The sequence below is a fragment of the Mobula birostris genome, chromosome 3, assembly GCF_030028105.1.
Source record: "Mobula birostris isolate sMobBir1 chromosome 3, sMobBir1.hap1, whole genome shotgun sequence".
Classification (NCBI taxonomy): domain Eukaryota; kingdom Metazoa; phylum Chordata; class Chondrichthyes; order Myliobatiformes; family Myliobatidae; genus Mobula; species Mobula birostris.
The window spans coordinates 168350613-168374143 of NC_092372.1; the positions used below are offsets into that span (position 1 = coordinate 168350613).

Below are 23531 nucleotides of genomic sequence, written 5' to 3' on the forward strand. Positions count from 1 at the left end.
ATTATTGGACTAGCAGCCAGAGGTTGGCACTGTTAATCCAGAGAGATGAGTTTGAATCCCACTGAGACCACTGGGAACTTAAATGCAAATAGATGGACAAATAAAACTTGGTATTATTTTTAAAGAAATGTTTCAGTAACTAACCATGAGACTACTGGACTTTAGTAAAAAATGTGTCTGCTTTTTGTTCTTTGTTAATGTTCTTGCATTATATGACTACAACAATTGGGGAGTTGTCCTTGATTTCCTCTTCAATTTGAAGCAAATGTGGTGCATGTTAAGTGGCAACAACATTCACAGCTTTTAAATAAATAAGTAAAAGGAATAAATGGTAGGTTTGGATAGAAGCACCTGGTGCAATTATTTCTCAGATTTATGAAGAAAATAATTGATCAATGATTGTTTCTTTATCCTGCATTTTTGCTCATACGCTCATCTTACCCCCAGAGGAAAGATAAGGGTTCCCCTCTGTTCCCTTGCCAACCCACCAGTCTTTACGTTCAATGGATCATCCTCCTTATATTCCTGCCACCTTCAGATTCCACCACCAGGCACACCTCCTGCATTACAAAGGGACTATTTATTTTGCAACTCCACAGTTAAGACTTTCACTTTTTTTAACAACCATTTCCCCTTTTGTGGGATCTTCTTCTGGAATTCCTGGCTTTTTGGATCTTTTCATCTCCCCCTCTCAGCAGCCAAACATTCGTTCCAGGCAAAACAACGATTCACTTGTAGTTTTTTCAACCTAACGTATTGTATTTGGTGCTCATGATGTAGTCTCCTTTACATTGGAGAAAACAGATTCAAATTACGTGCCACTTTTGTGGAATACTTTGGTAGAGTTCACGTTTCACTTTAATTCTTCATTCCACTCTGCTCTAAGTTCTGACCTCTGCCTCTTATGTCAAGAGCCTTACATCTGGGCATAATATTTGGTTCAACTATCTCAGAGAACAAGCCCTTCCAGTTTAATTCCCACTTCAGAGGTAGTTGTAGAGAATTAAAGCATATAGGATTTTGGGTAATATACTGTTATGGGTTGACCATTAATTGAGGAAACAAAACAAAGCTGGAATAATTGGGACTTCATTGATAGGCAGTGACAAGTAGGGTACAGAAGTGATTTGGATGAGGAAACCAAATGTAATATATATAACATGGCAAATGACACAAAGTTGAGTAGGATTGTGAATTGTTCAGAGGAGATTTCATAGCAACTTGAGTGAGTCGGCAAATGCAGTACATTGTGGATAAATGTGAACCCGTCCACTTTGTAGGGAAATTAGAAAGAAAGAATGTGATTTAAATGGTGACAGATTGGAAAGGTCCAAAGCAACACACACAAAAAAAACTCAGCAGGCCAGACAGCATCTATGGAAAATAGTAAACACTCGATGTTTTGGGCCAAGACCCTTCCTCAGGGCTCAAAAATGTTGATCTACAAAGGCACTTGAGTGTCCGTGTTCACTGAGTGTATACATGTAGCTGAGCAAGCAGTTAAGATGGCCTTCATTACAAAAGACCACACCTGAATAATGTGTGCAGTTCTGGTCTTCTTACAGAGAGAGGATATACTTGGCACTGAGGGAATGAAGCATAGGTTCACCAGACTGATTCCAAGAATAGTAGATCTGCTGTACGAGGGGAGATTAGGTGAGCCAGGTCTGTATCCTCCAGAGTTTAAAAGAATCAGATGGGAACTCCTTGAAGTTTACAAAATAAAGACAAAACTGGAGAGACTAGTTGTGATGAGGATGGCAAGTGGGTGTGGGGAGTGTGGTTGGTGTGGTGATCTGGAACAAGGAGTCACAGTGTCAGGGAATTGGATAAGACATTTGGGACTGAGACCATAAGAAATTTCTTCAGTTAGAGTGTGGTGTACTTGTGTGATTTTTTTACCACAAAGAGTAGTGGAAGACAGATTGCTAAATGAAGTTATGGGAGAGATAGATGAATACGCAGATAGAAAATATTTTCAGATTTTGGAGAGTGTGCGTGGATATACCATTAAAGTAAAGCATTGGCCGTGGTCATATTGAATGGTAGAGCAGGCCCAAGTTGTTTGCCTCTCATCCTGCTCTGCCTTTATGGCTAAACTTCTGTCTCAAATATGATTTTTCTTGCATTTCTCCAAATCTCTTAATTTCCTTATTCTGTAGGAATGGCTGTTAGGAATGACTGTTTTTAATACAATCAAACGCTGGGTACACATAAACATCTGGTGTTGTGATTTCCATAAGATATACTACCTTTTGAATGCAGAAATTTCTCCTTGTTTAGTTCCAATGATATAACAGAGATTTTGAGACAGTGAGTTCTAGTTCTAGATTTCAAAGGCAGGATAACCGTCATCTTACAACCAACACACGCAAAATGCTGGAGGAACTCTGCAGGCCAGGCAGCATCTATGGAAAAAAGCAGAGTTAAATCATTGATGTAAATTTGAAATGTTTGGGACCTGAGCACTGATCCCTCCAGTGTCTCCAGCTGTCATTCTCAGCTTGCCAATCCAATATGTACACTTTTATCCTAACTCTTTTATTTTTGGCCTCTTCACCAAAACTTTCAATCCATGCCACTATTTTACACCAAATTTCAAGAGCTCTATGTTCTTTATACCCTTGTGTTATGTTGTTGAAATTCATTTGATGTGTTTTTTCTTTTCAATTTAACTTTAATTTTTCTGCTGTTCATGCAAAAAACTATGTTCATGCATTAATTTCTTCTGTCACTGTTCAACTACTTAAACTAGCCACTATAGTTTTTCTTTAGCAACAGATTATTACATAATGAAATAATGTGCATTAACTGCAAAATGTGACTGGCTTTTACTTCTATTCAATACACTTTCACTTAGACATAAAAATCAAATATTTTTTCTGTGCTAATTACTCATTTTTTTGCCCATGGTGGATGTAGTGAGGTATCCAAGGCATGATGTGCTTATTTGTCTGTGGATAATTCTTAATGTTGCTAAGCAACAAATAAAACAATTTTCTTGTTCATTCACCCACTTTTACAAAATTCTTAGTGCTTTTTTCCTGTAGACATAAATTTCAAAGAGTACTCGCGATTAAAAGATGACTTCCAGCATTATATAAAATCTTCATTATATTTGAACATTTTAATATCATACAAAATTAATTCACCAACCAAAAGTAGGTAGACAGTTATCCCTTCTTAGGCCTCCAGTCCTGTTGCTTAAGAAAAAATGTCGCAGGTTTGTGAGAGTGAGCCAAATCTGCCTACTAGTAGTTCAATTGTTTTTTCTCAGTCTTTGTCTAACCCTCTGCTTCAGAGCATTGGTGTAACAGAACATGGACAAAGTCAGATGCTGGCCATGCCTATCAATGGAGAGTGCAGAAGCACACAGTTAAAAAGTGAGCAGAAAGAACCATTACGTGGCTCAATACATTGAAATAACAAAGAGACACCTGTTACTGAAGGAAAAACCTAACAGGAGGATTTCATATCTGCCCCTCCCTATATAAGAGAATTCCTCCCATCTTCTGTGAGGTAATTGTATTGATTTAAGCAGTACATTTGAGAATGGAATTGGGCCTTGAAACATTTCAGCCCCTCTACACGTCTCTTCTTTTAAATAGTTCTTTGAAGCTAGTCCACTGATCAAGCTTTTGTCAGTATTCTTAATCTTTCTTTCACCTGGTGGCAAATTTTGTTTATCCCACAATGTTTGCTGAAGACTTTAATTTGAGTAATTAAATTTTCTAAAAGAAAGTCTAAAAAACATTTTGATGAGGTAATAATGAAGCTGCTAGATTCCTGTATCAAGTTTTCTGCTTCACTAATGTCTTTCAGATTAGGAATTCCACCATTTTACTCAATCCTTTATAACCAATCACCTATATAACCTTTGTAATATATAAAAATATACTCATTTACAGGATGTGGGCTTAGTGTTATTTGTCTAAGACGTCTCTTTCACCCCGTGCTTGTAAATCTATAAATATTTTCTTCTCCTTTCCCCACTAAGTCTAGCCTAAATGTAACTTTAGACTGAAAAATGTGGTTATTTTTAACTTGTCTGAGGATCATTTGGGAGTGGACAATCAGTGTCAGTCTTTGTAGCAGAACTTTGGCATAGAATACGTGGACAGCCAGAAACTCTTTTTTTCCCAAAGCAGAAATGGCTTATACAAGGGGCATAACTTTAAGTTGTTTGGATGAAAGTTATAGGTGGAATGTCAGAGGTAGGTTTTTCCACAGAGAGTGAAAGGTGCATGGAATACCGGTAGATACATTAGGGACATTGAAAAGACTCTTACGCACATGGATGAAAATAAAATGGAGTGCTATGTAGGATGGAAGGGTTACATTGATCTTATGGACTAAAGGGTCGGCACGACATCATAGGAGGAAGGGGCTGTATTATGCTGTATTGTTCTATGTTCTACATAACCAACATCCTGTGAATGAACACATTTAAAAAAGTGATTATGGGGGCTGAGCTGTATTGTGGGGTTGACGCTTGTGATTAGAGGAATCATAATCATATCAATGGTGGATTAGGCTCATGAGTTAGGTGGCTTGCTACTGCTCCTTTTTACACTTATACTTATGAGTCATTGACCAAATAGCTATTTTAAACCTTTTCTCAGAATGTGACATAGTCTCTGCCATAGCCTGTGGTCAATTTTCTCAGAGGTCTGACAGCTGAATTTTGTGTTCTCACATTATGAGTTTCTTCCAATTTGATTCAGGTACATTACAAAACAAGTAAAACTGTAAATGCTGGAACCTGGAAAATATCTAATAGTTGTAGCAGCATTATGTGAAAAGGGAAACCAGTTAATGTTTTGGGTTAGTGACCCTTCCTCAGAATTGGGGAATTTCTTTTTTCTCCTTAGGTACATTGATTTTAGTGACTTTATAATCTGACCTTCATTTCTTCCATGAGTAATGTACATCTTTTAGGATATGACTGGATACTACAGAAACAATGTGGTTGATTTTTAACTCGATAGCAGATAAGACCAATTTCAGTGTCTCAGCAAAGGTTACTACTGAACTACATCTGTAGAAGTGTAAAAATAACTAGTTAGGACTAAGAAAGGGGAAGCATGTTTGTTGGTGACTGTAACTCCAAACATAGTACTGAAGTGAAGGAGTTAAATGCTTAAAGCTAACATCCAGTTAGCAATGATATTTTATTGAATGTTGGGTGATTGAATGAATAAGAGAACCACACATTGATTCAGTATTGCTGGAAAATAAGTATCAGCACAAATCAGTTTGAACTTATGGCCCATTTCTGTGTATAATATAATTTGAATTTATAATTTAAACTTCTGGAGAGTTTGGTATATCCATTAGTCCCTTCTGATTCGATACATTTCCATGTTGTCAGATGTACAAAGAATACAGACAGGAATTAAAATGTTTGTATTCCTTGAATATGAAAATATTTTTTATTAAATTGGACTATTATTTTCTATAAAATTGCTGTCAGTGATTTGTGCATCAGAACATAGTGTTTAACAATATAATGTTTCTGAGTGATTACAATAATGACATAACTATTCTGTGGAGGTAGGTGCTTGTATTTCTATACAATTCACGTGTTCAAATGGTCAGTTGACTGATATTGATGTTTAAGTGAATAGATTGATTGCAAGGCTCTACCAAAATCAAGAAAAAGCCCCTCTCGTTCAGGAGTTCTAGTACTTTCCCATTGCCTTAAATGCCTCTGCTTAGCCACTTATGACCCAGAAGTGCATGAGTATTACATATTTCTCATGATCATTACAATCAGCAAAAACTGTCACTAATAAACATGCCTTGGTTCTCTGAATAACTTGAGAACATTCGATATATCCCTTATGGCACGGATAGCCACAAATACAAGAAATTTTCACTGTATATTTAAAGTGTTGTTGCTGTTTACTGTCGTATACAATAAACTTACACTTATATATATTTGCAGTTACATTTTGTTACTGTAAAGATAAATATTCCACTAATTTGCATACTGTAAATTCCCAAACAGTGAAAAGAAATCAAAGATTGATATGGAATCATGATTTGAATAATAAATGTTCTCTGGAAAACTGGATGTGCAGCAGAGCCTTTAATATCTAACCGTGCAGGTAGGGGGGACCTCAACTAGATTTCTCCTTCAAAAAAGAATGCAGCTACACCTTGTATGTTAAATTAATATATGATTAAATTGACGTTTGGTCAAAATGATTAAATCATTAAGGGCAGGTTTTAGCTTTAACTGAAGGGGGAAGTCTTCTGCCAATATTCACACTGATCTGTCAGCTGATATAACTAAAACAAAGGCTGTGTTACAGCCTCAGAACACCTGTGCTGCAACACCCGAGGGAGGTGAACTTCAAGAATTCCCCAAATCCTGGGCTGCAAAAGACCACGGAATCTCCACGAGGCTAACCTATGATAGACATAACAAGCCCATCAGGCTCAGTGGGAGAAATCAACTGTGAGGATTAAGGAAAGTTATCAGATTTAATTTTAAGTCAGTTTAATTTTTTTGAGTGTGTGTGTATGTTTGCATACTTGCATTTGAAGTTTTAACTTCTAATTTTTTAATAACTTTATTTTTTAAGCTTACTTCTGTGATGAAATAAAACTTGGCTGAATTAGATAATGTGTGAATGCCGAAGAGATTCAATTAAGAAAGCAGACTTAACAGGTGGTAATCCTGGGGGAGCTTCACCCTCATCAGCAGGTTTTCTTGGGCCTGGCATTTCAGCAGTTTTTTGTTAGCCTCCCATTTTGAGACTACATCAGGGATATCATTGGGAGAAACGTGATTATCTGTGGTACAGGTGACTGCAAACTTTAGGAAGTGGAATATTCCATGGCTTCTGAAATCTGGGGAGAAAGTTGGTCCAGTGATATGTTCCTAAAGTAACAGAAAAAATATTATATGATAGCTTACTTTGGTTCAATATTCACTATGGAAAAGGACCTTGGTGTTTGTTAGGGATGACTTGCAGCGGACTGAAAAGCTTGAGCATATAGACATTAAGAAAGAGGATGTGCTGGAGTTTTTGGAAAGCATCAAGTTGAATAAGTCACCAGGACCGGATGAGATATACGCCAGGCTACTGTGGGAGGCGAGGGAGGAGATTGCTGAGCCTCTGACAATGATCCTTGCAACATCAGTGGGGACGGGAGAGGTTCCAGAGGATTAGAGAGAGGATTGGAGGGTTGCAGATGTTATTCCCTTATTCAAGAAAGGGAGTAGAGACCAATGAGTCTTACTTCAGTCGTTGGTAAATTGATGCAGAAGATCCTGAGAGACAGGATTTATAAACATTTGAAGAGACATAATATGATTAGGAATAGTCAGCATGGCTTTGTCAAAGGCAGGTCGTGCCTTACGAGCGTGATTGAATTTTTTGAGGATGTGAGTAAACACGTTGATGGAAGTAGAACAGTAGATGCAGTGTATATGGATTTCAGCATGGCATTTGATAAGGTACCCCATGCAAGGCTTATTGAGAAAGTAAGGAGGCATGGGATCCAAGGGGACCTTGATTTGTGGATCCAGAATTGGCTTGCCCACAGAAGGCAAAGATTGGTTGTAGACAGGTCATATCCTGCATGGAGGTTGGTGACCAGTGGTGTGCCTCAGGGATTTATTCTGGAACCTCTTCTCTTTGTGATTTTTATGAATGACCTGGATGAGGAAGTGGAGGGATGGGTTAGTAAACTTGCTGATGACACAAAGGTTGGGGGTGTCGTGGATAATGTGGCGGGCTGTCAGAGGTTACAATGGGACATTGATAGAATGTAAAACTGGGCTGAGAGGTGGCAGATGGAGTTCAACCCAGATAAGTATGAGGTGGTTCATTTTGGTAGGTCAAATATGAAGGCAGAATATAGTATTTATGGTAAGACTCTTGGCAGTGTGGCAGATCAGAGGGTTCTTGGGATCCATATCAATAGGACACTCAAATCTGCTGTGCAGGTTGACGTGTGGTTAAGAAGGCATATGGTACATTTGCCTTCATCAACCGTGGGATTGAGCTCAAGAGCCGAGAGGTAATATTACAGCTTTACAGGACCCTGGTCAGACTCCGCTTGGAGTACTGTGCTCAGCTCTGGTAACCTCACTACAGGAAGGATGTGGAAACTATAGAAAGGGTGCAGAGGAGATTTACAAGGCTGTTGCCTGCACTGGGGAGCATGCCTTGTGAGAATAGTTTGAATGAACTTGGCCTTCTCTCCTTGGAGCGATGGATGAGAGGTGACCTGGTCGAGGTGTATAAGATGATGAGAGGCATTGATAGTGTGGATAGTCAGAGGCTTTTTCCCAGGGCGGAAATAGCTAACATGAAAGGGCACAGTTTTAAGGTGCTTGGAAGTAATTACAGAGGGTCTGTCAGGGATACGTTTTTTACACAGAGAGTGGTGAATGTACGGAATGGGCTGACAGTGACTGTGGTGGGGGCGGATACAATAGGGTCTTTTAAGAGGCTCCTGGATAGGTACATGGAGCTTAGAAAAATAAAGGGCTATGGATAACCCTAGGTAATTTCTAAGGTAAGTACATGGTCGGGACAGCATTGTCGGCTGAAGGGCCTGTATTGTGCTGTAGGTTTTCTATGTTTCTATGTTTTTGACCTAGCTAAAACAAAACTTTAATCTTGTGTTCTTCACTCACCCACATACACATACCTAAAAACTGCCCACGTATCTGGGAATCATATTCAAATTACTCTAAGAAAGTGAAACAGAAATTTAAAAATAACTATTCAGTTCAGTCAAGCAGGTTAACACTGTGGGTGTTTCTCTGAGTGGAAAATCACTGTCCACTCAATATGGAAGTGGCTAAGTTCCATCTCAGTTGTTGTTTCATACCCAGAATTTGCATATTATCATTTGTTTTTCACTGTTATTCAGAGTTAAGCAGTGGTGACCCAGTCTTCTCCTACCCTGTTTGAGATTAGGTCTAAGGAGCAGAGTTAACAACTGGATGCTGGTTTCCCTGGTGTTTGAGTTAGTAATTTGAATGTAAGAAATTTGTACACAGTTCCTGTGTCTAACTACAGTATGGTGATGAAATGAAGTTCAATGTTCAAAATTCAAAGTAAATTTTATTCAAAGAATGCTTATGTCACCATATACTATAGTGAGATCCATTTTCTTCCATGGGCGTTCACAGTAGATACAAAGAAACACAATAAAATCAGTGAAAAACTACACAGACAGATAGACAAAGAATTAGTGTGCAAAAGAAGATGAACTGTGCAGATACGAACAAATTAATAATAAATAAATAATATTGAGAACAAGAGTGGTAGGGTCATTGAGAGTGAATCCATAGGCTGTGGAATCAGTTCAGTTTTAGGATGTGTGATGTTGCCCATGCTGGTACAACAGCCTGATATTCCTTAACCTGCTGGTGTTGGATTTAAGGCTCCTAGACCTCCTAGCTGGCAGAAGCAACAAGAAGACAGCATCGCCTGGATAGTGGTTGTCCTTGTTGGAGATTCTTGGTGATGGATGCTGCTTTCTTGTGGCAGCTCTCCTTGTAGATGTGCTCAATAGTGGGAGAGGGTTTTTCCTGAATGGACTGTGCTGTTTCCACAACTTTTCATTGGCTTTTCCAATCATCAGCGCTGGTGTTTCCATACCAGGCCTTTATGCAACCAGTCAGGATACTCTCTACTGTGCATCTATAGAAGTTTGAGATGGAGATAGTATTGATTTTGCTGATTGCGCAGCTCTAAACTCAAAGACCTTAAGCACCATCGGATATAAATTGCCACAAGTACTCTCACTAAATGAAAATTATACTGTAGCTACCCAATCTTCAAAGACTCATTTATTTCCCTTTTTTACTCTCCACAGTGAGGTTAGCAGCCAATGCCGATCATTTGAGTGGTAGGTCCCCTCTTCTTACCTAGAAGAAGATAATTTCAGCTAACAAAGTAGTTTAAAACACAGTTCATTTATTTTCAGTGATACACATTTAAATCCAAGCAAAATCAGAATCAGGTTTAACATCACTAGCATTGTTATGAAATTTGTTGTTATGGGGCAATACATATATATATATATAATATGGTTAAATTAAATTAAGTAAGTAATGCACAAAGAGGAAGAAAAGTAGTAAGGGTTCAATGTGTATTCAGAAATCTGATAGTAGGGAGGAAAAGCTGTTCCTGAATCATTGAGTGTATGTCATCAGGTTCCTGTACTTCCTCCCTGATTGTAGCAATGAGAAGAGGGCATGTCTTGGGCAATGGGGGATGGATACGGCCTTTTTGAAGATCACTCCTTGAAGATGTTCTTCATCACATTCTTGAAACATAGTTAAAGCTCCCAGAGGGTTTCGATCTTAAACATTTCCCAATTACAATTACAAACCATTTCAAAAACATAAACCATTTCCAAGGCACACAGCACAAAGCATTTCTCAAATATTTAAGGATTTCCAAAACACAGGTACAATTCCTCCAAACTAAAAAGACGTACCAAAAATGCAGACGAACAAGTTGTCTTTCACAGAAACTGAAGCTGGAGGAATGGATTCCAGTTCTTCCATGTTTCTTTCCTAATAAGCCTGAACTGCTGTCTACATTTATATGTTTTTCAGCCACTTGGGAGACTTCATAAGCAGGTGGTATTTTCTCAGATATCCTTTCACAAATGGTCTAAAAGCATTTTTTGGAGACAGATCTTAGCTAACTACCATAAAGCTATTTTCTTTGACTACATAAACGTTTCAAACTATAAACATACCAGTTCTTGATATGCTACATTATATTATCCATCTGTTCTACAAGCTTCCTTGAGCTAAGCAACTTAAGAGTGTCATAAGGAGGCGATGGAAGTAGACCCAAGTGCAAGACACAGACACTGAAGTACTAGGAACTGGACTACATTTATTAAGAATGCTAGGGAAGCCAAGGAGCGAGGACAAAATGATAACACGAAGGTAGACGAAGAGTGACAAACCGGAAAACCTGGACTTGGACTTGGGACTTGAACTTGACAGGGAACTCAGGTCATGACTTGGGACTTGGGTCATGGCAGGGACTCGGTACCTGGGTCTACACTTGGCTCTTGACTAGAACTAGGACTTCCTTGACTCAGACTTGGCTTGGACTAGATTCGGACTTGGCTTTGACTTGACTCTCGACTTGGACTGGGAACTTGGCTCTCGACTTGGACTAGGCTCAGACTTGACTTAGACATAGGATACAGAACACTGAGCCGGGGCTCCTCCTTGGACACAAGACATAGAGCCTGGACTCTTCTTAGATACAGGAGATGGAACACTGAGCCGGGACTCTTCCTTGGACACAGGACTTAGAGCTGGGTCTCTTCTTAGACACAGGGGATGGAACACTGAGCCGAGACTCCTCCTTGGACACAGAACACAGAACACTGAGCCGGGACTCCTCCTTGGATACAGGACATAGAGCTGGGTCTCTTCTTAGACACAGGGCACAAAATACTGAGACTGTTCCCCCCCGAGGGTAGCAGCGAACGGCCGGACCTACCCAGCGGAGGAGAGAACACAGAGAGACAAAACCACACAACGTTAGACTGTTCTTTATTTTGACACGAAAAGGCTCCAAGTAGCGGCAAGCCCTAGACACGGCCAAGGAACTACTGACAGCGGCTCTCGTCCCACTCCAGTAGGTTAATGAGGGGGATTCTGACAAGGTTATGACAATGACGGTCCAGCGAGGAATCACTGGACTCCAGAGCTATCTATGTTGCCAGCCGGAATCGAGAATCGGGTGCCTCAATTAAGGCACCCAATGGAACAAGGGAAAAAGAAATAGCCAGAATATGGAATCCACGGACCGGACTGTGAACCAGAATGCGGACTTCACGGATGGGACCATGACAAAGAGTCAGCTTGTCTGTTTGAAACAACCCAAATTGAACAGTCTCAAGCATTAATAAAGGAGGTTCAGTGACTCTACAGTCAGAACGTGTTCAAAATACAGAGCCAGTTTACAAAGCTGTTCTGTGAAGAGTGCTTTTCATTCACATCTTAAGAACTGAAGACTGATGTCTATTTGCAAGCAGAAGTTAAACAAAATGTTAGTTGCGAGTTTACTTACAGCTGTTTGTGACCTTTCAAATGGCAGCTGCTATTTTAAAATCAAGCTTAGCAAAAATAAAAGCAGAGTGAATATCTATCACAAGATGCCATGACGAATCTGTGCATGGGATGATAGTGTTAAATGTAGAGCTGTGGCCAGTGAAGAGCACCCTACTATATGCAACTCCACTGTCCAGATATTTCAGGGCTGAGTAAAGAGCCAATAAAATTATTTCTGCTATTGACCTGTTACGTTGGTAGGCAAATTAGAGCAGATCCAAGTCACTCCAAGAATTGATTTGTCTCATGACCAACCTCTCAATTCACTTCATCACAGTGGATGCAAGTGCTACTGGACAATAGTTATTAAAGAAGATTACCACATTCTTGGGCACTGGTATTATTGAAGCCGACTTGAAGCAGGTGCATGCCTCAGACTACTGAAGCAAGAGGTTAAAGATGTCAGTAAACACTCCAGCCAGATGATTAGCACAGGTCTTCTGTACTTGACCAGGAACACAGTCTGGGCCAGATGCTTTATGTGAGTTCACCTTCCCGAAGGATGCTGTCACGTTGGCCTCAGAGACTGAAATCACAGGGTCATCAGAGACTGTGGGAGTTCATGAAGCTGCTTCCATATTCTCTTGGTCAAAGCAAGCATAAAAGGCATTGAGCTTATCTGGGGGTGAAACCTTGTTGTCAGATAGAATATGTCATTTGGTTTTACTTTGTAGAAGGTGACAGCATTCAAGCCCTGCCATAGCTGTGAGCACTCCTCAATGGTTCAGGCTTGGTCAGCAATTGACTCTTGGCATGTGAGGTTGCTTTCTGGGGTTCATACCTGGACCTCTTGCACTTCTCTTAGTCCCAGAACTGAATACTATTAGCAGAATGTGGATCTCTTGGTCCATGCTGGGTTTCTGTTTGGAGAAGACTTGGAATGATTTTGTGGGGACACGCTCATCCACAGGTATCTTTACCAAGTCCGTGACAACTGTGGCGTATTCATTCAGGTTCCCTGATGAGTCATTGAACACGGCACAGTCCACCGACTTTAAGCAATGCTGTAGCTGTTCCTCTGCCTCCTGCAATCTCCTCTTTATTGTCCTTACCTCTGGTGCCTTGCTCTTTAGCCTCTGCCTGTAAGTAGTAGGAGGAGGAGGACAGCCAGATGATCAAATTTCCAGGAATACATTCTAGGGATAGAATAGTAGGCATTCTTGATGGTGATGTAACCGTGGTCGAGTGTATTGTGACCCCTGGTGCTGCAGGTGATGTGCTTATGATAATTGGGCAGAGATTTATTCAAATTAGCCTAATTGAAGTCCCCAGCAAGGATGTGAAAGTTGTCGGGATAGTCTGGTTTTTGTTTGCTAATCAAGGCACTCAATATATCGAGTGCCTGCTTAACATCTACATTATGTAAATTGCGGTCAGGGTCATGGCGAAGACCTCTCTCAGTAAGTAGAACATTTGACACTCAAGATTCATGTCAGATGTTAAAATTTCAGCAACATTTTGTCGCAGTGACTTTTCTTTATAATAATATTGCTGTGACGTGATACCTATTATAGTACAGTGTGATGAATTGGTCCTTATTTGGGATTGTTTCTGTTATTCTGTCCGCATTGTAAACAAGGTCATGTTGCTATTATGAAATTGCCGAACATGAAACAATGACCCAGAGTGTAGTAATGTCTTTCTAAATGCAACATTTCAGATGTATAGGAGAATGACTGTAACGTAATATTGAGTGCTAAATGCCCTTTACCCTTTTCATAACGTTCATGTCAGGCAACATGTATAACAGTGGTATTCTGTAAACTGTTGTTGAATATGATATATTGAAACAGATCAATGTGATGAATGGTACAACATTTTAAACTGAAAAATTTCTTCAAGCAGTTGAGTAAGACAGTAAAGAACCTTAAAGCACAGAAGGCACTGTTTTGTCTGTGATAAGGTACTCTTTGAAATAGAGATCAGTTAATCATACTTGCCTGTTCTGTTTTTTGCTATTAGGATTTTTTTTCCAATTCTCACCTGAGAGTTGAAACTCTCAAATGAAAGGTGGAATCTATTTGAAGAAATCTATAGTTACAGTTCAACAATTGGATGGTAATCCCTTGTGGTACAAGATAATATCTTCATTTAAATATATTAACTTCTGCCAAAATGAAGCTATACCATGTAATTCCAAAGATAGGCTATGTCTTCAAGAAGCATGTACAGTATGTATTACAGAGGCCACAGAGTTTACCGTGATTCAGGATGTACTGTAATAATAATTAATGTGGTTTTATAGATTAAATCAAGATATAATTTAAGATAGTATTTATAATGTATAATGTTCACAGCTACAGCATTCTGATTGTTCTTTAGAGTGTTCTACACAATTTCCAATTCTTTTGAATGGAATTCTGAATGATTATTATGCTCCTGGGTTTATGCCGTAATATAAGATGACAAAATACTAACTTTTTTCCCATTATTTTATTTCTTAGATTCAAAGTTATAGTTAATGGTGTAAATTATTAAATAGTTTACAAATACATTTCATTTTTGTCATCTTACTTTACATTCTTGATCTACTTTACATCAGTCAGTATTTCCATACCTTCTGCAAGTGTTAGTTATCGTGGATTCTGATTAATTGGTCCATCTGTTAATTGGGCAAATGCTTGTTTGGGACATCTCAAAGACAAAAAACTAATTGAGAAAACAGCTGAGGTTTCCATTGTTTATTTGGGATAGGAGACTGTTACCAAACAGTTTCTAACTAGTGTCAGTCGCATGCATATTGGACACTACACTGTGCTGAAAGCAAACGGCTTTGAAAGAACATCAGTTGTATGTCATAAACACAAGAAATTCTACAGATGCTGGAAAACAGGGTGGCCTCATCTTGTAACAAGATAAGGCCATGGACTAACACGTTGGAATAGGAATTGAAATTAAAGTGTTTGGCCACCAGGAAGTTCCGCTTTTGACGGATGGAGCAGAGGTGCTCAGTGAAGCTGTCCCCCAATTTATGACAGGTCTCTTCGGGAGCACCAGACACAATAGACCAGCAGTCCCCAACCACCGGACCGCAAAGCATGTGCTACCGGGCCACGAGGAAACGATATGATTTGGCGATATGAGTCAGCTGCACCTTTCCTCATTCCCTGTCATGGCCACTGTTGAACTTGAATGCATGCGAGGTCATTACGCACGCGTCATCCATGTCAGCGTGGGAAGGAGATCAACTCCTCGGGCTTGCAAATGACGACGGGCTGAAAAGTATGTTTGACATAACATCTCTGCCAGCATTCTGGATCACAGTCAAGGCTAAATATCCTGAGATAGCCACGAAAGCACTGAAAACGTTGCTTCCATTTCCAACATATCTCTACAATGAATGCAACAAAAACTAAATTGCAGAATAGACTGGGCATAAGGAACCTCCTTCGAGTATCGCTGTCTCCCATCACCCCTCGATAGGACCGTCTTGTTGCAGAGAAACAAGCCCAGGGCTCCCACTGTTTCAGCGATGTTGGTCTGTTGCAATGATTTTATATGTTCATACGGGGAAAATATGCACTTTGTGTTTAATATCCAAAAGTTACTTAAGATGCTATTGACTTATAAGTGACTTATATAACCATATAACAATTACAGCACGGAAACGGGCGATCTTGGCCCTTCTAGTCCGTGCCGAACGCTTACTCTCACCTAGTCCCACCGACCCCGACTTGGACCCAGCCCATAACCCTCCATTCTTTTCCTGTCCATATACCTATCCAATTTTTCTTTAAATGATAATATCGAACCTGCCTCAATCACTTCTACTGGAAGTTTGTTCAACAATTACTTCAAGCTCCCCTGCCCTCCCCTGATAATTGACTTATTACTATATTCATGCGAGGAAAATATGCGCTGTGTGTTTAATATTAAATTCGTTAGATAAACCCTTTTGGAAACGAAATTGAGTGTATTAGGCACTTATCACCTATTCCGGTCGTGATTAACACCCCCTCCCCCCGGAACAGAATCGCCAAAAACAATTTGTAGAGAAAACAATCGGCACGTACACGCATGCGCATACAGGTGCCCACGCAAGGCTTCATGGTCATTGTAGTCTTTCTCAGGGTAAACACAAAGTATTTGACAGCTACTCTTATCTGGGAATCTCCCCCCCCCCTCGGTCCCGGTCAGCCGGTCCGCAAGAATATTGTCAGTAATAAACCGGTCCGCTGTGCAAAGAAAGTTGGAGACCCCTGCAATAGACGACCCCAGGAGATTTGTAGGCGAAGCGTTGCCTCACCAGGAAGGATGTTCAGGAAATGAAGAAGATGTGGGTGAGGACAGCTTCAGTGGTGGAGGAAGGGAAACCCCATTTTTGAAGAAGGGGGACATCCCTGACATCCTTGAAAGGAAAGCTGTATCCTGGCAATAGATAGGGAGGAGATGAAGGAACTGAGAAAAATGAATAGCATTTTTACAGAAGACAGTGTGAAAAGAGGCATGTGCTTGTGTTCAAAAAACAGTATTGTTGTCCCTGATAGTTGGTGAAGAATAAGCAGTAACTGACTTGCTCACTGCGATTTCAACTATCTAGGGTTAGAGATGCCAGAAACACCCAGGAGTGAAAATGGAACAATTTCACAACTTCGTCAAATTAGGAACTACAAAGAATTTGAAAGTATTGACAATCATCTTGAATGTTACAATGAAAATGAAGATTAGGAGGATGCAATCATCAAAAGCATCATTTGAAGGCCGCCCATTATCTGCATTAGGTTTCTGTGCTAATTTTGTTCATTTTCAGTCAATCAAAAACATGTCAGCATACACTGGATCAACTCCTCTGTTGATAACTATTAAGAATTAATACACCATTTTATATTATTACAGTAGTATTAATTGTATTCTGATTTGTTCTATATTTCATTTAAAGGCATAATTTGTTAGTTAAACGTTAGTTTGTCTTGTTATACATTTTTAACTATTTCCATGAAACTTCAGCTAATTAAGGCAGTTGCTTAACTGAGCCAAAATATACTGGCCCGGATGTGCCCAATTAACCAGAATCCTCTGTATCTGTATTCTTGCTGGAAATTCACCTAGGTTCCCATGACGTGTGAGTGTCTGACAGCCTCAGGTGGTGAGATCTAAAGAAATTGCTTTTGTTGTTTTTTTTCTTTCAGGACATTTTCAGATTTTTAAAAAGTTTTTAGAACTAAAGAAGTTGTTGTGAACCGTCAATAAAGGTGTACCTCTGATTTTATTGTCCATGTTAGAGACAGTCCTAACTTGTCTTCACCTACCACCCCACCAGCCTCCAGGTCCAACGTATTATTCTCCGTAACTTCCGCCACCTCCAACAGGATCCCACCACTAAGCACATCTTTCCCTCCACCCCTCTCTCTGCTTTCCGCAGGGATCGTTCCCTACGGGACTCCCTTGTCCATTTGTTCCCCCCCCCCATCCCTCCCCACCAATCTCCCTCCTGGCACTTATCCTTGTAAGCGGAACAAGTGCTATATATGCCCTTACACTTCCTCCCTTACCACCATTCAGGGTCCCGGACAGTCCTTCCAGGTGAGGCGACACTTCACCTGTGAGTTGGCTGGGGTTATATACTGCATCCGGCGCTCCCGATGTGGCCTTCTATATATTGGCGAGACCCAATGCAGACTGGGAGATCGTTTCGCTGAACACCTATGCTCTGTCCACCAGAGAGAGCAGGGTCTCCCAGTGGCCACACATTTTAATTCCACGTCCCATTCCCATTCTGATATGTCTATCCACGGCCTCCTCTACTGTAAGGATGAAGCCACACTCAGGTTGGAGGTACAACACCTTATATTCCATCTGAGTAGCCTCCAACCTGATGGCATGAACATTGACTTCTCAAACTTACGCTAATGCCTCACCTCCCCCTTGTACCCCATCTATTATTTATTTATATACACACATTCTTTTTCTCTCTCTCCTTTTTCTCCCTCTGTCCCTCTCACTACAGTATACCCCTTGCCCATCCTCTGGGTTCTCCCCCCTTTCTTTCTCCCTGGGCTTCCTGTCCCATGATCCTCTCATATCCCTTTTGCCAATCACCTGTCCAACTCTTGGCTCCATCCCTCCCCCTCCTGTCTTCTCCTATCATTTTGGATCTCCCCCTCCCCCTCCCACTTTCAAATCTCTTACTAGCTCTTCCTTCAGTTAGTCCTGACGAAGAGTCTTGGCTGGAAATGTCGACTGTACCTCTTCCTAGAGATGCTGCCTGGCCTGCTGTGTTCACCAGCAACTTTGATTTGTGTTGCTTGAATTTCCAGCATCTGCAGAATTCCTCGTGTTTGCGATTACCTCTCCAGCATCATTTTCCAGCAGTTCAATATCCACTGTTGTCTCTCTTTTATTCATAATATATCTAAAGAAACTTCTGGTATCCTCCTTTGTCTAGCTTACCTTCATATTCTATCTTTTCCCTCTTTGTGACTTTTTTAGTTGACTTCTGTTGGTTTTTGAAGGCCTATCATGCTCTAACTTCCCATTAATTTAGGTCTATTGTATTCCCCCCCTTTAGCTTTTCTGTTGGCTTTGACTTCCCTTGTCATTCACCATTGTTTCATGTCATTAATTAGGAGAATAGAATTGACGGCTTTATGGCCAAGTTTGCAGGTGATACAAAGGTAGGCGGGGGGAGCAGTTGATATTGAGAAAGAAGGGAGTCTGCAGAAGGACTTGGACAGATAGGGGGAATGGGCAAAGAAATGCTTGGTGGAATATAGTGAAAGGAAGTATATGCAACATTATTTATTTTGAGAGGATTAGAATATAAGAGAACGGATATGATTCTGAGTGTTTATAAGGCATTGGTCAGATTACACTTGGAGGATTGTGAGCAGTTTTGGGTCCCTTATTTAAGAAAGATATGCTGGCATTGGAGAGGGTCCAGCGGAGGCTTATAAGAATGATTCCAGCGATGAAAGGTTTAACCAATGAGGAGCATTTGCTGGTTCTGGGCCTGTACGCTCTAGAGTTTAGAAGAATGAGTGAGGTATCTCATTGAAACCTATGAAATATTGAAGGCCCCATACAGAGTGGATGTGAGGAGGATGTTTCCTCTTGTGGGTGAGTCCTGGACCAGAGAGAGAATGGAGGGATGTCCATTTAGAACAGAGATAGGAAGGTATTACTTTAGCCAGAGAGTGGTGAATCTGTGGAATTCATTGCCACAGACAGCTTTAGTGGCCAAATTATTGGGTATATTTAAAACAGAGGTTGATAGGTTCTCGATTAGCCAGAGTGTCAAAAGGTTATGGAGAGAAGGCAGGAGAATGGTGTTGAGAGGGATAATAAATCAGACATGATGGAATGGTGGAGCAGACTTGATGGGCTGAATGGCCTGATTCTGCTCTTGTGTCTTATGGTGTTATACACTGAAAATTAAATGGATGTGGATTTAATTCTGATGACTCCCACCGGTGGCTGGTTGTCCTAACCATACCATGCAATTGAAGGTGATTTAGAAAATACCAATTCATATAGCAAACCGGCTAGTAAAAATTTGAACTAAACATCTAAACATATTACCTTCAGTTCATAATGACTATCTCTGTCTTAATCCATATTATTTTTGAAACTCATATCCATCCCTTTGTCACCTCCACATTTAGCTATTCTACTGGCTGGTTGTTATTTCTCACTGACCCACCCTGAATTCTGCTGCCAGCATCCTTTCACAGTATATCCCACACATCCATTTGTTTTCTGATCATTTCCTCTCCTACTTTGAGTCACAGTTCTTAATATTAAGTTTATATTAATTCACCTGTCATCCCCATTCCACCACTGACACAGACTCTAGAGCTCTTCTACACCAACTCTGGATGATTATACTTAACACTGTCCTGTACCTTTTTATGTTGTAAATCATGCAGTCAGATCTTTGCAACCTCATTACTGCTTCATCTGTTTGACTGGGAAATTGGATGCATTCCAGGACAGAGGACCATTTGATACAGCACTTCAACCATCAAATAAGTTCCCTGACGACTTCTGGTTTTATAACTAGCATGTCCAAACATAACAAGAAAGTCATAATTTTCAAACATTCCAAAATGAACAAATGGAGATTTCCAGTGGTACAACAAATGTTGAGTGTTTCAAGGAGCATTTGTTCTCGCTGAATGTTATGCCAGCTGTGGATTGTACACCATTAGAGACATAAACTTAAGACTTGTGACTTTTTGTTTTGCTATTTGAGCTGCATAAATTCAGCTTCAGGGAGCGCTGTTGGTGAGATTTATTCTTGGTCTTTTAGGGAATCACTACTCCTGTTGAAATTCAGGTATATCCATTCCATGGTAAGTGATAGGCATAGTAAAATATATTTTAATGTCATTAAATTTATATTTCTTTTTTCAGGTCGCCGTAACTTCTTTCAAAGAACTGTGTGGTGTATCCCCAGTTTCTAATCTAATACAGTGCTTTATGGCATTGTCAACACTGCTGAACAGTGATAACATTCCAATTGTTGTACTGAACCTGAAAGATGACTACCCATCAATGGAGCCCCAAGGAATGATCCCTGAGGTACTGAAGAAAGTAGTCACTGCATACGAGGTGGTAAGTATTTTTATGTGAGAAAACTTATTTCCTCATCACTTCAATAGATGCCTTATTAAACTTCTTGTATTATTGACAAAAAATACATATTTTACCTATTTTTGCAAAGCTCTAGAATTAATTTTCCTTCCATTGCATGCATCCAAAGTAGCTAAATTAGTGTGCTTGATTAAATGCCGACAGTTGCATACTTCATACTTTATCTCCTTGTAAAGCATAAAGCTGACCACTTTATTTTCCATTGCAAATGGTAAAGACATGCTGTATAATACCTGCAAAGAAAAACATTGTAATTGAAAACTCTTGCGGTAGTCAAACAGCACAACTGTCTCACAGATCTTTTAATCAACTCAGCCTGCAGCTGAGTGGTTGTTATTGCTTCAGTCATTCTGGAGGTAATTTGCATGTGCAGCTTGAATGATGGGGAGGAATATAAGTAATTTTGTGTTATAATTGGGCTGAATCCTACATGCATATGTTAAAGAGATTAACAAGAACAATTTTCAGACTTCTTTTTAACTGCTGAAGTAGTCTTGTGTGTGGTTCAGATTTAACTTCACAGTGACATTTGCCTGACCGTCAAGCAGTTCAGGCCTTTTAAGTGGTAACTCAACTCTATGTCATGTACTTAGGTTGTGTATCAAAGATTGTCTCCTTCAAGCCTCCAAAAGGTTTATAAGAACTGCTCCATGAAGAGTGGCACCATGATGTAACAAGTACAGCTGCTGTCTCACACTGCCAGTGCCCCAGTTCAATCCTGACTTTGTGTGCTGTCAACGTGGAGTTTGCCACATCCTTGTCACTTCATAGGCTTTCTCTCAGTCCTGTAATTTCTCTCCATGTCCCAAAGACACGTGACATAGTAGATCTAATTACCACAGTTAATTGCCCTCATGGTAAATGGATGGACTCTGGAGAATGCTTGGGGAATAAATACAATAGGATTAATACAGGGTAAGTGTAAATGAGCTGCTAGTAATCAGTGTGGACACACAGGGTCATTTTCTCTGCTGTAGCTCTTCCTATGAACATGTGATAACAGATTTTACTGTTTGAATTTGTCCAGGTGCTAAAGTGCAACCATGAAGAATTGGTGATTAATGGACTATTTGTCTACTGACAGGAATGCTCATGACACGATTGTTTTGATAAGGTAGTAGTTATTGAGTTACACACACAAAATGCTGAAGGAACTCAGCAGGCCAGGCAGCATCAATGGAAATGAATTAACAGTCAACGTTTGGGGCCAAGACCCTTCTTTAGTTCAAGTTTTAAAGAAACTTTTATTATCAAAGTACATACATGGCACCATATACAACCCTGAGATTCATTTTTTTGTGGGCAATCACTGTAAATACAAGAAACACAATAGATTCAATGAAAGACCACATCCAATAAGATGGACAACAACCAATGTGCAAACAAAAAAGCAATAAACTGTGCAAATACAAAAAGAAAGAATAAAAAGAAATAATGATGATAATAATAAGAAATAAATAAGCAATAGATATTGAGAATATGAAATGAAAAGTCCTAAAAACTAAGTCCAGTTCAGTGATGCATGAGTGAAGTTATCCCCTTTGGTTAAAGAGCCGAATGTTTGAAGGGTAATATCTGTTCCTGAACCTGGTGGTGTGAGTCCTCAGGCTCGTGTACCTTTTTCTCGACGGCAGCAGCGAGAGGAAAGCATGGCCTGGATGGTGGGGCTTCTAGATGGATGCTGCCTTCCTACAACAGTGTTTTGTGTACATGTGCTCAGTGGTGGCAGGAGCTTTACCCATAATGAACTGGGCTGTTTCACTACTTCTTGTAGGATTTTCCATGCAAGGGCATTGGTATTTCCACACCAAGCCGTGATGCAAGCAGTCAATATACTCTCTACTACACATCTATAGAAGTTTGTCAAAGTTTCAGATGGCATGCTGAATTTTTGCAATCTTCCAGGTTGAGGCTCAGCTGGGCACATACACACTTGGACCCAGGCCAGATCCTCTAAAATGATAACACTGAGGAATTTAAAGTTGCTGACCCTGCCCACCTCTGTTCCTCTGAAGAGGACTGGCTCATGGACCTCCAATTTCCTCCTCCTGAAGTCAATAATCAGCTCCTTGGTCTTGTTGACTTTGAGTATGAGGTTGTTGTGGCAATACTCAGCCAGAATTTCAATCTCCCTCCCACATGCTGATTCGTCACCACCTTTGATTCGGCAAACAATAGTGCAGTCGTCGTCAAGCTTAAATATGGCATTAGAGTTGTGCTCAGCCTCACAGACTTAAGTATAAAGCTAGTAGAAAAGGGGGCTAGACACGCTGCCTTGTGGTGTACCTGTGCTGATGGAGATTGTGGAGGAGATATTGTTGCCAATCTGAACTGACTGAGGTTTACAAGTGAGGAACTCGAGGATCCAGTTGCACAAGGAGATATTGTAGCCAAGATTTTGAAGCTTAATGATTTGTGGGGACATTAATAGAGAATGCCAAGTTGTATTCAATGAAGACCATTCTGATGTATGTATCTTTGCTGTCCAGATGTTCCAGTATTGAGTGAAGATCCAATGATATGGCATCCGCTGTTGACCTGTTGTGATGGTAGGCACTTTGGAGTGGATCCAAGTTGCTTTCTCAGGCAGGAGTTTTATCACCAACCTCTCAGAGCATTTCACCACAGTTTATGTACGTGCTGCTGGATGTTCGTTACTGATGCAGGTTACCACATTCTTATGCACCAATATATGAAGCCTGCCCGAAGCAGGTGGGTACCTCAGACTGCCGAAGTGAGAGGTTAAAGATGTCAGTGAATACTCCAGCCAGATGATCTGCACAGGTCTTTAGTACTTGGCTAGATACCCTGAATGAGCTAG

At 40.2% G+C, this 23531-nt stretch overlaps 1 protein-coding gene across 3 annotated transcripts in view; it reads left to right on the forward strand.

The window, feature by feature from the left end:
* LOC140195408 (inactive phospholipase C-like protein 2) overlaps positions 1–23531 on the forward strand; it is a 230596-nt gene that overhangs the window by 144458 nt on the left and 62607 nt on the right. For all 3 annotated transcript variants that reach the window (XM_072253651.1, XM_072253650.1, XM_072253649.1), the window contains exon 3: positions 20471–20671. In XM_072253651.1, the coding sequence (XP_072109752.1) occupies positions 20471–20671 (201 nt within the window). The remainder of the gene's footprint in view (positions 1–20470; positions 20672–23531) is intronic.